Genomic DNA, 21,964 nt, shown 5'->3' on the forward strand with positions numbered 1-21,964 from the left:
ATAAATGAGATGGGCTTTGTTTTTACAATAGTATTGACTATATAATATAGATAATTTATTACATAAATATGTTAGCCAGAAAATAAACATAAGAACAAAATGGGAAAATGGAAATATGTGTATACTGAGTTAGTTTCGCTTTATACCTCAATTCTGCAATTTCTTTTCAATAAGTTACTCGGTGGCTTTTATTTTGAAGGAAAATAAATTGGCCAAATCTTTGCAGTCACGTACGCATGCGCAGTGGCAAAGGCGGCACGAACAGGCGGCCGGACGAGAGAAAAGGCAAAGACAAGTGAGTACAACAGCAACTAAAATATTCCTTTACACATGTGTGATATTGACTTTTGTGCGTAACGCTAGATGTTACTTAAAACCATATTTGTTGAAAAGGATTTTGTTTTGAAACGTGCCACCGGAAGTCCTAATTAACGTTAGTTTGTTTACTTGAAGTTGTTCGAATCTAGCTAACCTGTAAGCTAGCCAACCCGCTAGCTAACTCAATAACGTTTTAGCGTTTTTCGGCGGCAGAGGACAGTTTGGGTGAATGTTTAAGTTGTGTCTTTCCTCCAGAGTGAGTGTCCACCTCCGGCGCTCAGAGGCTGAACTCTGAACGCAGAGAGCGCCACATGGAGGCGGTGCTGAAAAACTTGGCGAGCACGGCGGAGCTGCTGGCCGCGGCGGCGCAGAGCGGTGTGGTGGAGCACTGGGATAAACAAACTCTGTCCAGAGCTTTTCACTGGGCCCAGTACTGCGAACACATCTTTTCCAGGTTTCACAATAACCCCGCGATCAGGAGGCTTATGGAGAAGCAGCTGCAGCTCACAAATCAAAGTTTACAAGCTGCCTTCCCTGGTTACACAGAAGTGTCCTTCTCGGACTTCTCCCGGTGTCAGCACCTGTTGCTTGTTGGGCTGTTGAGCAATCCTGAGCTTCCCGGCTCCATCATGAAGATACTCTTTGACACTATCAGTCCTGTAAACACCAAGCAGAGTGAATATCAGGATGTTACTGGCATGTGCAGCCACATCATTCAGTGCAAATCGGCGTGTAAAGTCCTGAGTCCTCTCATACACTCGTCAGCTGTTGGTGCTGATGCTGAGGTGCAGGGGGTGATGCTGATGGAGAGGCTGGGTGCTCTGCTGAGCCAAGGCAGTGAAGCCTGCCAGACAGAGCACTTTTTAGACTCTGTCCTCCAGGGATGTGAAGGAGCAGCAGAACATTTCTGTCTGGTCATCGCTGCAGCTCTGCTGACAACAAAAGACTCACAAACTGCTTCGCAGGACTTTCTCTTGGACTGGCTGCAGAAAAAACACAGTGTGCTGCAGTACATGTGTTCTGCACTGCCTACTACACTTCTGTTAGACCTGGCTAAAGAACACCTGAAATTTAGAGATGCTTATTGTGATGTGCTGAAAAAGTGGGCCTCTGATATGGAGTACAGCATATTTGACGGTGAATGGGTTCAAACCAGCACAAACCAAACCGTGTCCTTCCAGAGACTGACAGAGCACTTTCTGGCCTTGTTTGAGGTCTGTCCCTCTCTGAGGGACGGTGTAGAAAAAGAGCTAAATGCTTTGAAAATGTCTGATGGAGACTTTGATGTCAGAGGTCTGAGTGTTTGGGGAGACCTCTTGTCAGCATTAAACAAGTGACTGGAGTCTTGGAGCTTCTTCAGAGCTGGAGGAGATGGCCAAAATATAGCTATATGTATATTTATATCTTGATGTAATGTTTGACTAGGGCTGGGTATTAAACCTCAATACTTTTTTAATACCAAACAAAATGTGTCCATAGCACCGATTATTAGAAGCTGTCAAGGAAGGCTGGCAGCTCAGATTTGTATTCAGTTTAGACCGTTTCAAAAGTAATTTTTCAGTTTTAGTCTGTATTTTATTTAGGCAAAGTTCTTGTACGGCTGCTTGGGTTTAGACAATTTTAACATTTAAGAACTTTGGTTTCTTTTATTGAATGTTTTGGTATCAGTACCGAAACTCTGTATCGTATCATATATAAAAACAACCTCAGGTCTTTTCAGTGCAGAATACACATGAAAAGCACACAATTCTTGAAGTTGTCGTTCACAGAGGTTTCTTCTCCATTTAAATTCTTGACTCTGACTTTATGCTGCATTTTTTGTGAACTATAATTGAATTAATATAATTAAATTAAATTTAAAATAACTTGTGAACTATAATTTAATTAATATTGTGAACTGTAATTGCACGCAGGCTAACAGAGAATCAGAAACACAACATATTGGATACATTCTAAAAATGCTCACATTTGTGGATCTGTTAAGCCTTTAAAATATGTTGCACTAGCCTGTTTCTTTCAGAGTATAAATACTTTTGTAAAATTTAATCCATGCACCCTGTAATAAGGAAGTTATTTTATTTATCTCAGTACAATTGGATATTTGTTAAAGATACACATCTTGCAGAGTTTGGACAGATGGTAGCATCGCATGCTGCTTTGTAATCAGTAGCAGCACGTGACCGGACTGAATTAAGTTGAAAGTAATTGTCAGGCAATGAATAGTTTACACTTTTATAAATAGGTCTCTGGAGATTCAAGGCTTCATTTAGCATGATAAATTCCACCTTACTACCAATTAATTATAGATGTGCTTTTTAAAAATCATTCTGTAGCAGTTGATTTGTGAGGTCCTGAAAAAATAATCTTAACTTGATTTAAAGACCTGCTAGTAAATTGTTGGGGATATAAAGAAATTGCAATAAGCAAAAAGAGCAAAAGCTTTGTGTAATCAAATTGACCTGTTTCTAACTATATACACCTAAAATCATTTTCAGCTTCTCACACACCATCTGTCAGTATTGCTTTTTCACCACAAAGCTGCACTCGGTCTGAATAAAAACAATTTGACTGGCTTAATGCCAGTCATGTGACTAGACTGCCAATTCACACATCTCAGACCTCGCTCATGTGTCACAGCACCTCTGCGGCGAGGGATCAGTTAGTCAGATCTGGCGTCTTCAATCAAACCCTCCACAATAGCTGGTGTGTGACATAACTCTGGCAGAGAGCGGATTAGAGACCCGGCCGCTGTGTGGAGGGAAACACCAACACGGCCACGGCTCGTTTAACACACCGTGAAAGCAATTCACGTAGAGACAGACAAGGGTCACTGAGTAAGAGGCAGCATGTACACAACCAATTTATTTCCAGCCAATGAGGAACATATGTATTTGGCTGGATGGAAACCAACAATGATTGAAGGGATCTCACCTGCTCCTGTGTTTATAAATGCATGCAAATTCATTTAATTTAGATCATGTTAATGTAGCTCAGATTTTAACCAGTCGGTATTGAAGAATGTGAGATATAAATAATTTGTGGACAAATAAAGGGACATTTCATCCTTTACATGTTACCAAGCAGCACATTATCATTTAGCCTCTGGGACTGAACACTGACAGATTATTAAAATTTTTCGATTCTGTGTTTCTCACTCTTCTTCACAGCCTTACACATAACTGGCAGAGTAGGTAAGCAACCATGGCGATGATTCAGATTGTGTTACTGATGATTCAGATGGTGTTACTGTCTGACTCCAAATGAGAAGCCTACAAGAAAAGCAACACACCACAATTTAGTCATATGTCTGTATCTAAATCTATACTAAATGAAAACACGTTTTACCCATTATTTATACATGTCTGACTACTGATAATAAAAAAGGAAAGCCCATTATTGTCAATGTTATGCCAAAGAATCTTTAGTTCCAGGGAGCTGCGTTATTTGAATATAACTAACCATTTTGCAGAGGGTCCCACTTGTTAATTATAAGGACCACCCCTCTATCGTACAGCAGGTATTTACCAACCAGTTATTTTGACTCATAAATTGCCCTCTGCTCTTAACCTGCAAGGTAAAATGACAGGGTTGTGTTATCGTATCACTTCAAACAGAAGGAGGTCGACACAGCCCTATAATATCTACCACCAGCCCACTTTAAATGTGTGATGTTTGCTTGGAGACGTCTCTTAAATCTGCTAACTAAAAGTAGCAGCTAATCTCTTAAACAATGAATATAGTATTCCTCCAAGTGAGAAAATATCATATTTGGATGTGAAGTGATTTGTTTTTTATTCTGTCCAGTGTATTACTGGTCTTTGTCAGCGTGGGGTAACAAACTGCAGTGAGACGTGCTGAGGGCGACTGTTGTTCTGCTGCTCCTAAAGGGTTGTGAAGGATAGTGTTCATTAAAACTCAGATCCAGCCCCCATCTGGTGGTGTGAATAGGGAGCCCTCCCTCGGCACGTGCCTAAGCCGCTCCAGCCTGGCCCTTGTCTGGCCTCGGTGACGGATCACAGAGGCAGGAGGGCCCCTCCGCACACCTGTGTCCCACTCAGAGGATGCTGATGATCAGTGGCCACCATCATCAGGCATGCACTGAGGAAGGGGGATTGATGCTTTAATTTGTTTTTTTCGCAAGTGAAGCTGTGAGGAAAAGATGGACGTTTTAATATGACAGGAGAAGTGTAATGTCTCCACTGAATCATGAAATGTTGGTGCAGCTTGTTCAAGATTTTTTTTATTGTCATTCCTTCATGTATTTGCATACATAAAAAAACAAAACAAAATGTTCCCCGAAGTGCCAGTTGTTAGTAAAAACAATATCCATCATAAAAATAAATAAATTAGAATGTATGGCTAAGAAATATCAGTTAGAAAGAGCTCATCGAGACGTAGACAAACAGAAATTACTGCTCTGTGAAGAACAGGATGAAAGAAATTCACATCGTCCGCTCCAGGACGTCCCATTAAAACTGCGCTGTCAGACACTCCAACGAGGTGCTGTGGTTGCAGAAACACTGCTGTATTTTGGCACATGCGAAGAAAAAAAACAGTGGCTACTGTACATATTGGTAAAACTAAAAAGAATCAAACAAAGCAGAGCTGCATTGATTAGATGATTAATCGGTTAGTCGATCGTCAGAAAATTAATCAGCAACCGTTTTGATAGTCGATTGATTGTTTAAGTTATTGTTAAAGTAAAAAATCCAAACATTCTCTTGTTTAAGCTTAAATGTGAAAATGCACTGCTTTTCCTTCTCTTTACATATTAAATTAAATATCTTTGGGTTTTGAACTGTTAGTCGAACAAAACAAGACATCAGCTTGGGCTCTAGGAAATTGTGATGACTGTTTTCTGATGTTACATAGGCCAAATGGTTAAATGATACATTCAGAAACTAATTGGCAGAGGAATCGATTATGAAAATGATCATTAGTAGCCCTAAAAGAAAGGTCACTATAAGTTGCAGCTATTTTATGATTATGGAATGTCGATTTATTTTTTTCATGTGAAAGAAAAATTATGTGCAGAAGATCAAAACACAATAAGCTGTAAAATATTTGCCCTTGTTATTTGCAAATTCTGTCCTCATTTTATCCAGATTTCAAAGCAAAGCACTGCCAGCAAAGAGAATATCGTGTACAATCTCATCAGCCTCTCATCCTTTGTCTGTGTGTGATACGAGCATGATATGAGCATGTTGTAGAAAGGAGGATATGAAGCTGTCAATGTAATGTGATACGGGGGAGGGGGACTGGAAGGACCTGTGATAGATTACCTCACATGCAACTGTGAGGTTCTGTGGAGGAAAAACAATTGGATGTAGCAATCTCCTTTCTCTTCCTCTGATGGTGGAAGATGCAATTCTCCTTCCACATATCCAGATCTGAAAATGTAGCCCTTATAAGGCATCACTGTTTCTCTGCTGCATTTCTGTGGGCGAAATAAAATTGAGTTTGGTAAAACAAGATGGAGATGTTTTACAATGGACGCCATTTGCATATCACAAAAGGGAGAGTTTTGAGCATCTTAAAGGGACAGTTCACCCCCAAATCAAAAATACATGTTTTCCCTCTTACCTGTAGTGCTATTTATCCATCTATAATGGCACTAGATGGCACTCGGCTTGTGGTGGGTTGGGTCATGATTTCTGGAAAGAGACATCGCTGTTGAGTTTTTCAAATGTATTTTTTTGGCGCTTTGAGCACCATAAGCTGAGTGCCACCTAGTGCCATTATATTCAAAAAACTCGGCAACTCACACCAAACAATCTAGATGGATAAATAGCACTACAGGTAAGAGGGAAAATATGTAATTCTGATTTGGGGTGAACTGTCCTTTAAGCAAAAGTTCATTGCAAAAACAAGAGCTTGTCAACATCATGTAGGGAAGTTTCAGAAATCATTTTGGAAACAGCAATCTTTTAAAAAATATTTGTTTCAGTTTGCGTATGTGTGACAGTGGGTGGAGAACCGAGACATATAACATGTTATTACGGGTAAGGCAGACTGATTTGGGGTGCCAAGCTCTCCATTAATAAAGCAATTAGCAGGGGAGGAAAAGGAGGCGTTTGTAAATTCAATTGCCCGGAGGTAGTATAATGTCATGCTGGAGGGTGTCATAAAACAGTAATTACTCCAATACTGCTTTGAATTTTTTGGTTATAATTGTTTGATCTTTTAGCATATTAGGAGTTGAATTTTAGATTGTAAATTAAAGGATATTCAGGCAGCAGCGTGGAGGGATTGTTATGTACAGTTTGGGATTTAGACTAGAGAAGCGAGAGGGGATCAGGAGGATAATTGCGTGCAGGCAGAGTCCCAGGGGAGGAGTGCAACCCCGTCATCAAACACTCATTCTGTCTGGGCCTCATCCCATTACAGTCCCCCAGGAGCCAAACTGCACCTGCCCCACCGACTGACAACTACTCAATCCCCCTTCACTCACCCTCATGACTACACACCCAGGCAAACAGCACCAACAACATCACAATGACTGAGAAGTCTGAGATGCTGTAAAAACACAGAGGGTGGAGGTTAGAGGCAGGTGAATGCTGGTAGAATTTCCACCTGTGAATGAAATGTCGACACTAGATTTTGTCCAATTACCGCGCTCCCCAACGGGCATGTCACCGGTGCAACAGCCATGACCTCTTTGGCTGGTTAGGCATGAGAAAACATGTTCCACGTGGCTGGTGACACAATTGTGTTTTCTGTCAAATTAACATGTGCACCGAGAAGCAGGCGGCGGTGAGCGTTAATGGTTTCCCTCCTCAGCAGGGCAGATAATCGGAGGAGAAACTGAGATTTATTGTAATTGCTGCCACCACTGCTACTGGAAGTGTTTCAGACATGGAGCTGCTTCCTGTGATCGAAGCATCAGTCAACACAGAACAAGACTACTGTAGACTCAACTCTGCCACTGCACATTAACTAGTCCGACTGTCCATCATGTGCATTAAACCGATGGTCAACAGCGTAACACCCACCCCCACAAACTTCATGCCTGTCTATCATTTCTTCTTAGTTGAGAGGGAAGAGGCTGCACCCTAGTCATCCTATTCAGCCTGTTCTACAGTCAGAGAAATGTGGAAAACCTGCCACATTTAATGGCTACCAGGTGGCAAAACCTTCAAGAAGCTGGTCAGACCTCTGATGATGGACTCACACATCAGAGGATATTCTCATATTCTGTATCTGCTCCATATGACTCATTCCCACCCGCAGCGGCTTAAAGGCACAGTCTGAATCCAGGTCTTTATGTCCAGAGTCCTACACACCATCGAGCCCATCCTGCTGCAGGGGGAAGCTCTGAGTGATGCATGTGGATGGATGGATGCCATATTTTCCTGAATTATTTACTACCTCACTCACGGGCTGCAGTTTATCGGCCTCCAGAGCGGTGTGTTGGAAACACTGCAGAGCAGCACAGAGGCGCCACAGAAGGTAATATTATCTTTCTTGTTCACTCTGTACACCTCCGACTTCAGATTTAATTGTGGGTCATAAGACCTCCATCAGTTCTGTCATGACTCCCTGAATGTGGGGTTCAACAGGGAGGGAATTATTTGTGAATTCTTCCATTTGGAACTGTATAGACAATTTAGTACATTCTGCACATACTCGTGTGCAAGCTTACAATATCCTCTGTACATATGGGATCTAGATATCAATATGCCACTATAAAACAAATATAATATTTTATATGCACTACATACAGTATGTCATATTGTATTTTTTATTTTCTAGTATTTTGCCACAGATTTTTGCTTTGTTTTTGCTTTGTAATAGTCTCTTATTTAATTGACTTTTATCAGGTAAGATTAATACTAATCTACTTTTATTTTCTTAATTCTTTCTTTTCATAATAAATTTTTAGGTCAAATGAGTTGGGGTTTTTTAGCCTGACTTTCATGCAATCGTTAAAACCTAAACAAACTCATCCTAATATTTAAAATAGAAAATGCTGTTACTGATTTTCATTGGATGCCCTTAAAGTTGCATTCAGGTTTCACCTTGTAAAGTCAGTATTTCAACTGTGACCCTTTGCATTTGTTTCTAATGGTTGCTTGTGATAATATAGGAATCGAATCTTATTCTACGGCTGCACCCATTATAAGTTACATCAAGTATTTGATTAAAATGTAAATGAACTGTGTATGCAACGTAATGATCATCAATGTCTTATACGCTATGTGTTTTAATTTAGTGTTTATGTTCATTGTTTTTCTAGCAAACATGAAAAACTAACTAGGAAATACAGTGATAACTATAAAGATAGCAAAACCTTCCTTTATGCTGAATTCAAACATTCATTAGAAGCATTTTTGTTTTAAAACTCCAACACGCTCCAGAGTTAAACAGTATTGATTTGTCACACGATTAGATTTAATGCAGGAGCTGGGTCAATATTTGAATGTGAGCATGTAGCACTGTTGACCTCAGCTGTGTAGTGGAGGACACACTGAGGGAAGACAGGGTGTGCCGCATGTATAATATTCTACATTACACACCTTACATTCTCAGTGTGTTTCTTTTTCAGTCGTGCCTCTGATCTTTCTTTTTCCTGTGCAATTCAGTAAAGTGTGAGATGCTGCTGAGAGATTTAATAGATTCATCACACTTTTATGCCCCTACATCGCACCTCTGCAGAAGATTTTACATTGCATATTAAAGTCAGGACTCTTTGGGAAGACAGACAATGATCCCAGTTTGTAGGGATGTAAACTCCAGTAATAGCATTGACATTGTTGTTCTCTCTACTTTTGCCAATTACCAAGTTACAGGATCCAATACTCTCCCCTGGACTCCAGAGACCTCAGCCATTGATTTACTAATGAGGAATGTGGAGAGAATAGGAGATGCGCGCCGCTGATTGGAGAAGGTAGTTAACTGGTCAGGTACTCTGCCTCCAGTCTCTGAGGATGAACCCTCAAATAAACAGCAATACACAAGATGAAAAGATGACTAAGAATGACAAAAACATGACTTTTGGTTGTTTTTTTTATAAAATGATATGAGTATTTTATAACACTTTTTGACATCAACATACCTCTTCATTAAACACAATATTAGAAGCCATAAAATCACATTTATCTGTTTACATAAACTTAGGCACAAAGCCGTAATAGCATCTTTTGGTCTTAAACATTCTTAAATATTCATATATTTTTAACATCCTTGTAGATTTCACACAGCAAATGAAGAAAGTGTTCAAATAGCAAATAAAGTCAGGTGGAGGAGCCATCTATTAATTCATGTGGTCCACTCAAACGTGACAATATCAGAGTGTCAATAAAGTACTTTTTGTGACAATGAGAACCAAGAAACACTAAGAGATCACAAAAACCTGGTTGTTCATATACAGTACTGCATTCCTCGCTGTGAAAATGCATCATGAGCGTTAAAGCTGGACTCTCCAGACACTAATAATTTGTTAAAACACACATCTTAATGTTGATCATCACATGACTCCAAAACAATTACAGTTAGATACAGCAAGCCAGCATTACATTACAAAACAGAATGTGATGGGTGGCAGCTGGTACACAAAATTTATTGTAGTGCACACCAAACATCAATAAACAATGTCTTCTGAGCAATCGCCTTCAAAACTTTTTTGATTTGTCTCACATCACAACTGGAACCTGATTATTGAAGTTAATCTTACTATTTATAATGGCAGAAGACAGTTATCTAAGAACAAAGCAGCAGGCTGAATGAGGATTATCAATGACTGTGAGGCGGCTGCATCTGAAACATTGATCTGAGCAAATTCATGCAACAAACACACACTAAAACTCTACGGTTCCACTTCACTCACGCTATTTTTGTCATAGTGTATTATAGGCCTCGCTTGAGAAGAAGAAGACCCTTTTTTGCAAGCAGACATCTCCCTGAAAAGGTACTGTCCATGAAAAATATGGCCTTTTATATTAATGTTAACACAGATCAACGACCCAAAATCCACAATAGTCTCACAGAAACAGTATACAGGTATATACAGTACATAAAACACATTTGAGAAACAGAATAGAATCTTGTTTTTGAATACTTATAGTTTCAGTGCAATAAGAGTGGTATTTCAGAGAAAGACCCTATATGATGGTCAACTGCAGTGTCATCTGGCTCATGTTGTTCAAGTAGATTGATGAGGTTTGGGTGCCTAAGGAGTACAATATAGGCCTGCAGTTATCTTTGCAACCGCTCTCTGTATAGTGAAGCCCTACAGTCAGTGATGAGAAACGTGAGAATCTAATGAGGATTGTTCTGCATTGCAATGAACTATTTCTTTACACTGGCTTTTTGAAACTAGTAACCGTTTTACTTGAATACACAAGAATGGATTTAAATATCTAAGATAATGCTTATTTGTGCAATCTGTGATGTGAGAGTCTGTTTTTGGAAGCAGACTCACCACGACTGTCTGGTTTAAGAGTAGCCACGCTCAGCATACATCTTTCCCGCCGGTTCCTGCACATACTCCTCCGTCTTATCCCAGTCCTGCACCCAGCCTCCGTTGAGCTGTGCAGTGGCCCCGTAGCTTTTAGCCGGACCGCCCATCGTGCCGTAACCCTGCGTGATGTCGCCTGTCTCCTCGGCCAGCTCATCCTCATCAATGAAGCCACACTTCTCTTCGCTGGTTTCTTCAGGGTCAGCCCATGGCTGTTTCTCCCCAGATGCAAAGATCCCATAAAACACCACGCCCCCGTAATGCACGAGGGAAGCAATAAGGAAGACATACTGCCACTCTTCCCGGGTCTAGTGACAGAAAACACTTCTGGTCAGGCTGAGTCAGGCTTGCACTTCATGCAGTATCAGAGTAAGTGTGTGTTTGGATTTCAGCTGGCAAAAACTTTGCTTACATTTCTAAATAATGTGGTTGAAGTCTAAAATATTCATTAAAACGTATCCTCCTCCTGATCTAACAACACGGGTGAGGAAAGTGTAGATGAAGATCACTCCACAACTCTGAGCAATCCAATAAAATCTGAAGGATTTGATTTAAATCCCTCTAGTAACTAAACCCTGCCCACATAATCTGTTACGTCACAGTACCAAAGCGAAAGATGCTATAAATGCCGTTTCACTGGGACTCTAAAATAATACCTCACAATGTTTTTCCCCCGAAACTTTAGGGTTTTGAATATTTAATGTTAGAGAGAAATATGAAAGATTTGAAACCACATTTTCAGGGGCTTTAAAAGTTCCCATCTGCATTAACATTCACATCACTGTATGATAAGAAATGACTCACCTTGTTCTTTGTCATGGCTCCCACTATTAGAGGACAGACCATCCCAGACAGGGTACCCACACCGTTGGATATGCCCATGAGGATGCTGGCGTAGCGAGGAGCGATGTCTAGATGGTTGACATTGAAACCTACAGCAACAAAGAGGGAATTTTCTGAGTTCTGCGCTCTTTTGAATAGCACAAAACTCAGAATTCAAACTAGAATCCATTGTTTCGAGACTTACCTGATATTGCAAATCCGCTAAAACCCACCGCTAGAACTAAGAAAGAGATGGCCACCCCCTTACTGTGAGAATAACCAACCACTAATAAAAGAGTGGCCTCCATACCAAACCCTAAAAACAACAACACAACAGTTAACTGATGGACTGATGAGGAATACTTCTACGATATCATGGTAACAGACAGAGATCTGAATATCAAAGCCTCACCTCCGCAGTTCATGATTTTCCGGACCATAGTGGTGGACATGATGTTGTGGGTCCGCAGGTAGTCCGCTAACTGGCCTCCTAAGGGCACGATGATGGTCATGACCAAATGAGGGAGTGCTGACACAATTCCAACCTGAGAAACCATCAAACACTTGTCTGAAGCAAATGTGACAACTACGAAGAAACTGTCATAACAAAAGTGTTTCTTTCTGTCTCAGACCCAATCTTTGTGTCCATTTCCATTTCCTGCAGTAATCACAGCAGCCCATCCTGAAGCTGCCAAACCAGCTTGATTCATGCTTCCCACTCTTCAGGGAGGGTAAAGATTGTGAAATTTTAAGATTAACTGGAATCTGTTGCTTTGTCTGACACATTCACTCACGGACAGTAGGATCAGAAAATTACCAAAACACAGCACTTTCAGAAGCGGTCGTTGCAAACTTGCCCCCATAAATAATACATTATGTCTTCATATCTATTTTCTTATAACAATTGAGAGAATATGCCAAAGGAGTAAGATTATACCATTTAAATGTTTTTATATCGGGGAGCGTGCATGCAACCGTGCATGCAACAACAATCACAGTTTGCGCTAATGACTAATGACACCTGACTAACACCACCTATTAAAGCAGGAACACACATAACATGAGAATCATGTCCATGAGTTTGTTTCTCCGGTGCATGCTGGGAGGTTTCCCTCATACTACTAACTAACACAAACTGTTAGTTTTAGGTTGAGTCTAATAGCAATTTTTAAACCTGCAACAGCTGATTTTTTTGGCCACTTGTGGGTAGTCGACGTTGTGAACACAACATTGACATTTCATCAGCTTTTATGTTGATATGGTGAACAGTTGCTTATTTACACATCCAGCAGTTACGGAGCAACATTTATTTGAAGTTGTGTTTGTATCCACCTGATGAATGTAAGTCCAATATTCACTCTCTTTTAGCTCTGTTTTTAGTCTCCACCAGCTCCTGAGGGAAATATCTGGATCTTTAGCTACTAAATGCTCCACTATGTTCACCAGCTAATCGCTAACTGTGTCTGTCTGCCGTTTGGTGCTGAGCAGGTAGTGTACAGTGGGTTTTTAGAGCATTTCTGCTGAAAACAGCTGCCTGCTGCCACCGAAAACGATGCTATGAGAGCGATGAGACTGAACCAAAACAGTAAAGTTGTGGACTGGAAAATAATGAACTGAAACTCATTGTAAACCTCCATAAAGCGGAGCTGCAGATTCGGGTGATAATTCTCTGTAGGCTCATCACTATGAGCGACCCCTTTCACATTGTCACGTTTTTAAGGGATGTATTTACCTTGCTGATTTCAAAGCCAAACACCTCTTCAAAGTATGCAGGCTGGCTGATGAGGAGCAGATAAAAGGTCCAGCTCCTGCAGAAGTTGGCCACAATGATTGCATAGACGGGCATGGAGGTGAAGAACTTCCTCCAGGGGGTCTTGAATTTCTGTTAAAACAAACAGAGAATCAGCTGGATGAACAGCACTTGGCGTGGTGTTACAAATCAAGGGATATACGAATTGAGAACTCACTTCCATTGCGCCCATCAGCTGGGCACTTTCACCAATGCTCTCCTCGATGTAACGGCGCTCCTCGTCAGTGATGGTCGGGTGCTCCGCTGGGCTCTCGTAGGACACCAAGATCCAGAACATGTACCAAAATATCCCAAAGCATCCTGAACAGATCATGTGAGTGATGCCATCAAGAATCAAACACGTCAGTCATTACAATGTCATACTGTGCAGCCAAACATTGCTCAGACCCACAGAACTTTATTTTAAATTTTAGAGATCCCAAAGTTTTCAAAGATACCAAATATGTCAGACTGAATTTTGGGGAAATGTGTATAAAATTATGCACACGATATATAGAATATTTCCATTTGATAGAATGGTGCAGCCATAACAAACAATATTTTACTCAGCGTAAACATCATGTAACAGCTGGAACAAGCTGTTGCAGATTATTACAGTAGGCTATATGATGCTGTCAGTGAGGAATAAGATAATTTGTCCAACCTTAAAGATACTTAAGAGGAATTAAAAGGGGAAAACTGTATGTTAAAGCCAGACAGTATGTAACTTACAGTAAGTGAACAGCAGCCACATCACAATTATGTGATAATAGTAAATGCTAAAACGTATGTAACAGTAGCACAGAGAAGAGTCATAAAGAAAGCAAACTACACAACAATATCTGTCCAAAGTTTGCTAATGTTAGCTGACATTAGCCACCATAAGCTATTGGTCATACCAGACCATGCAAGGCTGCAGCAGCAAAACTCCTGAGTGTATTGTTTTGAGCAAGGGTGCGACTTATTGCTTATGAATTCAACTTTTCATTTGTAAGAAAGAGATTGTGTTGTTTTTTTCTTTTAAAAGTTACATAGTCTCACTTTACGGTGTTTAAATTAAATCAACCCATGACAGTGAGACTCACCATACACATAGAAGACCGAGGACCATCCTGTGTACTGGACCAGGATCCCAGCCAGAGGCATGGCTATCACTGCACCAGCGTAGGATCCTGAGCAAGACAAAATATTATGACGGCGCAGAATTTGATCCTGACTGCTTATTCAGAGAGCAGCGTTGTCCCAGTGTTTAGTGACAAATGTGTTCAGTACACGTTCAGTACACACACATATTAGGAGCAATATTTTGTCATTCTAAACCTGCATTTCAGTGCGTGAAGTAATATGATGATAAAATCTATGACACTAATGAGCCAATTTTGCATTTTCACAGAAACATGACTGTGTGTGTAGATTTTGTACCACAGAAGGAGATGGTTGCCAGACGACTTCTTTCCAGCGGTGGAGCCCATTTACTCCAGATCCCATGGCAGGCTGGATAAGTCACTCCCTGCACAGTGACAAATGGCATTACAGTCACAGTATGAACACACGTGAATCATTTCCCATGAACCTTATAATGCTTTTCTCAATTTGAGGCATGTAATCTTCCTGTAAACTGTTTGATTTGTTAAATGAATCAATGAATTTTACATATGTTCATCCACTTTCACTCAATCAGAATTTACAGGTAAAGGTATTCTGCTTGACTGACGCAGTCCGTTCTCATTTGCCAAAGGCGTACAAGACAAATTGTAGTTAATAACAGACAAACTGACGTGCATTGTGGCTGACCTTTCTAACAGAGACTAATGGGTTAGGTGTGAGTCAGTGCAAATTCAAGCTGACTACCCACTTCATGAAAAAAACCCTGAATTGCTCCCATTAAATCTTCATTACACACTAAGTGGCATACAATCAACTACTGATAGACACAAATTGCTGGGGCTTGCAGTGGGAGACACCCTGAAATGCTAATGTTTAATTTGCAATAATAAGTCGATGGGCGCTGAACACAGGAGGCTCTCTTTCTCTCAATGGTCATGAGCTGCTATTGAAACGACAGTGTGCAGCAAAACAAAATTACAAAAGAGGATGACCTTCAGTCTGATAATAGCATCTCTCTCTGAAATATTTTCTGTTGAGCTGTGGGAGCCGCCTGCATCAAGTGTTTTTTATGTCAACATGGAGCTGTGTTGGCCAGCTAAACCAACATACATAAGCCCTGCTATTCAGGGCTTTGTGCTGTTTGATGCTTGTGAACTAATCTGACAGTTGTATACAGTATAATGAATGGAACTGATACATAATGGGCTTCATTTTCCAGTGCACATTCAAACAGAAAGCCAGGGAGTTCAGTATGAACAGAGGATTTCTGTAAAACATTGTCAAATACAGAATGTCAGGACAATTTCATTAGGGATCGAGTTTAGCTCTCAGCTTGATAATGAGGCATCATTTCTGAGTCTTTTGAAGGTCAAGATGTGATGTGCAAACAGTGAATCAGTACCTCCACCAGCCCTTGTAATATCCTCACAAAGATGACACATCCATAGTGCGCCCGGGCGGCAGAGGGAATGAACATGTTCAGGGTGGATGTCAGCACGATGGCAGCCCCGAAAACTCTGGATAAACAGTGTGTTGGGATTATTTGTCCGAATATTATCAAAACAAGATCATCTCATTGAACAAGATACACTGCAGCAATATTGATAATTACCAAGCCCAAATTTAAATACGTCATTAAATATCCAGTATACAATGTTATACTGTATGATTCTTTACTACATACTGGAAGAATAAACACCGATAAGGAAGATAAAGCAATCCTAATTGGATGCCACACACACAACAGGCAGTTATTCAGTTTCCAGGAGAGTGAGGAGAGGAGGTGTTTGCAGCAGAAGGCATCAGTGGGCTCAGCTGACTTGGCATGATGAAGCTCTTCAAAAGATTTGCATCTTATTTAGGCTCCATTTCCCTCATGAAAAATCTAACAATCCAATAATGTTGATCTACAAGGACTTATACAGCGACCTTATCTTACTTTGGTAGCTTTTTTATCTATATCATCACTGTTACATTTACATGCCTTTCGAATACGGATTTTACAGATTCGTTGTTATAATTTTTTTTTCTACAGTTTTTTTTACAGACTTATTGTTCTTTGTTGCACATTTGCGCTGTTCCTTTTGTCTAACTGTAGCTGACTCATCAGTCGTTAGTTTAAATAATGTGGTATAGAGGCGGTATGGCCATTGAGAGCAAACTGCAATCATTACTTAGAACCGCATTTCACACAGGGCTTTGGCTGATGTGGTTGCCATGCCTCTGAACATAAAGGATTAGGCATGGTGGTCCCATGGGAGCTCATTAACATGAGGAGGCACGCCTGGCGGGCATCAGCCAAATCCCCAGTTCATCTGCTGTGAGGTCAGACTCCTTTCTTCAAACCATGAGACCGACATCCACTGACTGACTAGCACAGATAATACCTACCTTATAAATTAAAACAGGGACATATGTACGACAGAGAAACGGATATTTACAAATCTCCTTCTTCATACCCCACCCTCACCGTTTAACAGTTACCTGTTTGCAGCCAGTCTTGAGGAGATATACCCTCCCGGAATCTGAGTAACTATGTAGCCCCAGAAGAAGGATCCATGAATCATCCCCACGGTCTCTGGGTCCCAGTTGAATTTCGCTTTCTTTCAGACACAAATAAAGGCACATTTTAATGAGTTACTTTTCCATTTTCCTCCGGTAAAAATGTGTAACAGGGTGAAACATATTCGTTAAAAGTGTAATCAAAATGCTACTTATCCAAGTGTGAAATACTGAGTGTGGAAAACATTTTCAGAAAGATATCAGATTTATTTTATTTGATGCTTTTATACCTTTGCCGCGACACCGGTGGGTGTATAAGGTGATCGATCAACTAATTAAGGCACAAAATATGCAGATTTTCATGAAAATTATAAATAAAAATACTACACTAACTGCTTCTTCTTACTATGATATACAGGCCCAAGACCCGAAATACAATTTCAAAGCACATATTGACTCAGCTGAGGTTCTCCAGGTGTGTTTGGTTTTGGCTCTGGCCCTCATCACCTATCAAACAGGCTCGTGGGGTGTAACGGGGCGGAGTTTACAGGCACCTCTTTGATGATGATCTTGCCGTTTTGATGGATTGTGCTGTTATTGACCATGCTGACGATAGCCACACCCAAGTTACACCGGATACCGAAGGAGATGCAGAAGCCGAGCCCGCTCAGCATAGCGATGATGTATCTGCGCGGAAGCCCGAAGCATGTGCAGTCACACAGGGGCGCCTTCCGCTGCTGCTCCGCCGAGGGTCTACCATCCTCCGTCAGCTCGATCGCCTCACCTGTCTGCTGCCGCTTTTCCAGCCTCCTGCACGACAAGCCGATTATATGCTCGTTTTAGGTTAAATTCAATGTCGACACTTGGATGTATGAAATCAAACATCCAGGCTACTTTTAAAGGAAGCAGAAGCGAGAACCATCAGTGGGAAATGTGTAATTTCGTTGATTTTCTGCAAAAGCAGCAGCTCAAAATCCCCTGTATGTACTCATGTATTTATTCATATGCCTCTTACAGGCTATTTGCAGCTCATGCTACAGAGACAATTGGCTTTCATCCCTCACCTATGTTGTGCTCTTTCTACGACAGGCCTTGACAATGTCTTTATTTTCTTCTTTTAATTTGGCTCAAGCCCCTCAAAGGCTGCTCCCTAGTTTTTTCGTTCCCTGCTGAAATTGTCCATGTTTCTATAAAAGAAAGGCTCGTTGGCAAACGAAGAGAAAATGACCTTAATACCGCATTGCAGCAATATCAGCATCATCGTTGTTTAGAGTTAATTTTGCCCTTTTTATTTTTTAATTAGCTCTAATAAATGTGGCGTCGGCATTTTTCCTTGTCTTTCACTTGAAATGTGTACAAAGAAATGTGAGGTTGATTTAAAAACTAAACACTGAAATGTGAAGGCCTCATCCAGTGTAATAACAGGCCTGCTACACCTTCAATGAAACCAACAGATTTTTTTTTCTTGCAAAGCCTTGGGTCACGTTTCTGTGTTTGCCGTGCAGTTTTCAACAACTGAAAACCATTTTAGGACCAAAACATAAACGAAAAAGATGTGTGCCTACACAAATGTTCATCTAAAATATGGATATTTTAGAAAATGTACGTGTTTCCAGATGATTTGTGTAAAAAAAACCCAAAAACAAATCCCGGCTTAATATTCAACCAATAGCCATTTTATTCGTATTTCCAATGAGAATTAAAATAATGAAATTGTATACATCTGAAAAGCTGTTCCTCTGCTCCCCTACTCTGATTTTACACTGAATATCTGTATCTGCTTTACAGACAGTCATCAGTTTTCCTTTCGGACTAGATTTCATGTAGGTCCTTGTGACATAAAGAATGTAGGAAGTCAATGGATATGAAGTCCATCGATCTTGAATTAATACAGATGGATACATAAGGTAATAGATATCCTCAGACCTTGTGTCACGACTCGCTCTGTTTCATTAATTATTAAAAAACACCCACAGCTGCTGGTGGAGGGGATCATCCTCCAGGGAAATATCTGATTCTTAAATATTGGGGCCACACGACTCTGCTTTCAGCATCCTTTCCGTGACTGAGCTCATTAAGAAGAGATTTCCCTCTTCATTTCATTGTGGTTCAGACATTTAAAGCCAGTGCTTTGTTTTATGTGTGATGATATCACAGGATATTTTCTATCTTTAATTTCTCATAACAGATATAATTCTGTGATTAAAAGACATGCAGAAATGACAATTTCTTCGCCTTACCTGTACAGGTTCCCGAGGGCCTTTCCTGCGATTTGTTTTAGTCCCTCTTTAGTGGTAGGGGCAGCTTTCTCCTTGCCTGGCTCCATATCCAAACTATCTTAAAAAAATCTATAACACTATAACAAATGGAAGTGCTGCATTAATGATCATATTGTTAAGATATTAATCCAAATAACGCGCCTCGATCTTTTAAGCAGAAAACGTCTCGAAGTCCTTTAAAAAAGATGAGCCAGAAAATGGAGAAAGAGGCGAAACACGTTCAGTCTGAAAGGGCTGGTTTCACAGTCACAAAACAGCAGTCAAATAAGTCCGCTTTTGCCTTGCGCAATGTTAATCCATGCAGTGCCATTTTAAGATCCAGTCAGCGATTAGGAAACAGCCAAACAGAAAATAAAAAGTTGAAGTTTTTTTTTTTCAGTATTCTTTGAGAACTCGACGTGGAAAAGGTGAGGACCTTCAGCCGGTGCAGGTTAGCGGAGCTCCGGTCTAATCTGAGGTGAGGATCTCCGGTGAGGCAGCAGCCGGAGGAGGTTTCAGCACCGCGGACAGCGCGCAGCTCATCTACCTGTCAGCAGCTCCGAGCAGCGCCCCTCCTCTAATTCAATTACTACTTCAAAACCTGTCGACGGCGACTAATGCCAATTGCACAACCTCTCTCCTTCACTTACATCTAATAGAAAGGGATTTCAGGATGAGCTCCGACCACTTATAAATCACTTGCTGCAGCAGGCACAAAGCAATGATCCCCCCTCTACCCTCTACATCCGGTTATTTCCCGGTTTTGGTTTAACCTACACTACAGACAGTGTTACAGCTTCAGGACAAATATGCAGAAAGATTTGTTTTCACTAAATTGAATAAACAGGGGATTCTACTATTTTTCACTGAATAAAAGAAAAAAAAATGCTATTCACGCATGTGGAACCAGACTGTAAAGTACAGTAAGCAGTCAACCACGCAGAGGCAGTGTTGTGTCAGGAAGTTAAGGAGACCAAACCTCAACACATGAGATGAAATGAAATAAAGGAGACTGGAAATCATAGTGTATTTATCTTGAACACAGGTGATTAAACAAACGACATAAAAGGCTCTATACAGTGTAATGCTGTTTGACACAAGTACTAGACAAAGAAGATTTTTAATTGACATTTCTACAGCTCATTAGGATCTAGCTGGAGGCAGTGTGCACACAGGTGTGACAGTAGCCATCCCCTGCCGTGTCTTCACCGTCACCCGGGTCCGCTTAGATATCACTGACGCCACCTGCGTGCCTGGACACTGGGAAAACATGGCAGCAAAAGTGCAGTGAAACTCCTTCCTGAACTGGCGGCCTATGAAGCAGCTGAACAGAGGGTTAACGCAGGTGATGAGGCTGCAGAAGCACATCTCCAGGGCGAAGGCCAGGTCTGCGTGCCGCCAGGAGGCGGGGTTGTGAGGGTAGACTGCCCGCATCACGATAGCGGCGTTCCGGCTCAGGTGGTACGGCAGGTAAAACAAGGCAAAGAGAACCAGCGCTGTGCTCAGGACCCGCCGGAGCCGCCGCTGCTTGTTGTGCCGGTCGGGGCGGCACGGCCGGTGGCGCAGCTCTCTGACACTGCGCAGGCCGCAGTAGCAGATGGAGAGCAGCGGGAAGAGGAAGCCGATGATGGTGCAAAAGAGGGAATAGGGGAGGCTCTCCCCGGTGTCACTGAGCAGTATGTACAGGGTACAGACGGTGCGGTTGCTCCCAGGGCACGTCTGGATCAGAGTCATACTGGCAACGGGTATGCTGAGGACCAGAGTGGCCACCCAGACCGCCACACACAGCAGGCAGGTCTGCCTCCGGCCCAGCAGCACCAGAGAGCGCAGCGGGTGCACGATGGCCAGGTAACGGTCCACACTGATGCAGGTGACGAAGAAGATGCTGAGGTAGAAGTAGTTGTGGTAGAACATCCTCACGACCCTGCAGAGCGGCAGCCCCAGCTTCCAGTACAGCTGGTCCAGATGGTAGTTGATGAGGTAAGGCAAGGCCAGCAGCCACGAGGTGTCAGCCAGGGTCAGGTTGAAGAGGAACACCGTGCTGCGGGTCCAGCGCCGCAGCCGCTGGAAGAAAACCCAGAGGGAGAGCAGGTTGAGGGGAAGCCCGAGGATCAACACCGCCAGGAAAACGGACGGCATCACGTAGAGCTGGACCACCGGTAAACCTTGATGTGTGTTCAGGTCGCAGAAGGCTTCCTCTGGAGGCTGGATGGTCATGAGCACAGAGGTTCAACATGGAGTTTACAGTGGAGATATATTACAAGATAACTTGTATCCTCACTTTCTTCATCTAAACTTTCATTTCAGTGTAAAAACTTTAAAAACATTAAAGACATGGGCAGGTATTTGCCCTAATAGAAACACACACTAAGCTTAACCATCCTTTGTCATATTTACAATACTGTTGAAAATCTAGATTTGTTGTTTCATAAATCTCTTAACCTGACAGATAAAATGTTTAAAATCACAGTGAACCTTTCCAACCTACCTGAACCTGAGTGTTGCCCATGTCTTTGTTACAGAGGCTTCTCTGTGTGCCAAGTGAAACAACCATGCCAACATATTTTGGTGTAAAACACACCCACCAGTGTGAACAAACACTGAATAGTTATCAGTGTTCTCTCGGGCCATCTGTTATGTGAACGGCAACTTTCATGTCCTCAGCGAAGGAGCCGGTGGTCCACAGTATTTAGGACTGATCTACACATGGCC

The 21,964-nt window shown here is 41.6% G+C and overlaps 3 protein-coding genes across 3 annotated transcripts; 1 reads left to right on the plus strand and 2 right to left on the minus strand.

Moving 5' to 3' along the window:
* Nucleotides 1–208: 208 nt before the first annotated feature.
* On the plus strand, nt 209–5,472 carry fancf (FA complementation group F). The gene is made up of 2 exons (XM_044194474.1): nt 209–295; nt 574–5,472. The coding sequence occupies exon 2, from the start codon at nt 630–632 to the stop codon at nt 1,653–1,655; it is 1,026 nt and encodes a 341-aa protein (XP_044050409.1). The 5' UTR covers nt 209–295; nt 574–629; the 3' UTR covers nt 1,656–5,472.
* Nucleotides 5,473–9,306: 3,834 nt separating this feature from the next.
* On the minus strand, nt 9,307–19,899 carry slc17a6a (solute carrier family 17 member 6a). Its single transcript, XM_044194440.1, has 12 exons — nt 19,235–19,899; nt 17,549–17,804; nt 16,977–17,095; nt 15,895–16,009; nt 14,808–14,895; nt 14,471–14,557; nt 13,564–13,706; nt 13,329–13,478; nt 12,009–12,141; nt 11,802–11,912; nt 11,579–11,706; nt 9,307–11,082 (listed from the first exon to the last, which is right to left on the minus strand). Exons 1-12 carry the CDS (start codon nt 19,318–19,320, stop codon nt 10,753–10,755), a joined length of 1,746 nt encoding a protein of 581 aa, XP_044050375.1. The 5' UTR covers nt 19,321–19,899; the 3' UTR covers nt 9,307–10,752.
* Nucleotides 19,601–21,948, minus strand: LOC122875406 (P2Y purinoceptor 3-like). The gene is made up of 2 exons (XM_044194471.1): nt 21,741–21,948; nt 19,601–21,457 (listed from the first exon to the last, which is right to left on the minus strand). Exons 1-2 carry the CDS (start codon nt 21,804–21,806, stop codon nt 20,396–20,398), a joined length of 1,128 nt encoding a protein of 375 aa, XP_044050406.1. The 5' UTR covers nt 21,807–21,948; the 3' UTR covers nt 19,601–20,395.
* Nucleotides 21,949–21,964: the final 16 nt, after the last annotated feature.

Source organism: Siniperca chuatsi, linkage group LG4, assembly GCF_020085105.1.
Source record: "Siniperca chuatsi isolate FFG_IHB_CAS linkage group LG4, ASM2008510v1, whole genome shotgun sequence".
Lineage (NCBI taxonomy): Eukaryota > Metazoa > Chordata > Actinopteri > Centrarchiformes > Sinipercidae > Siniperca > Siniperca chuatsi.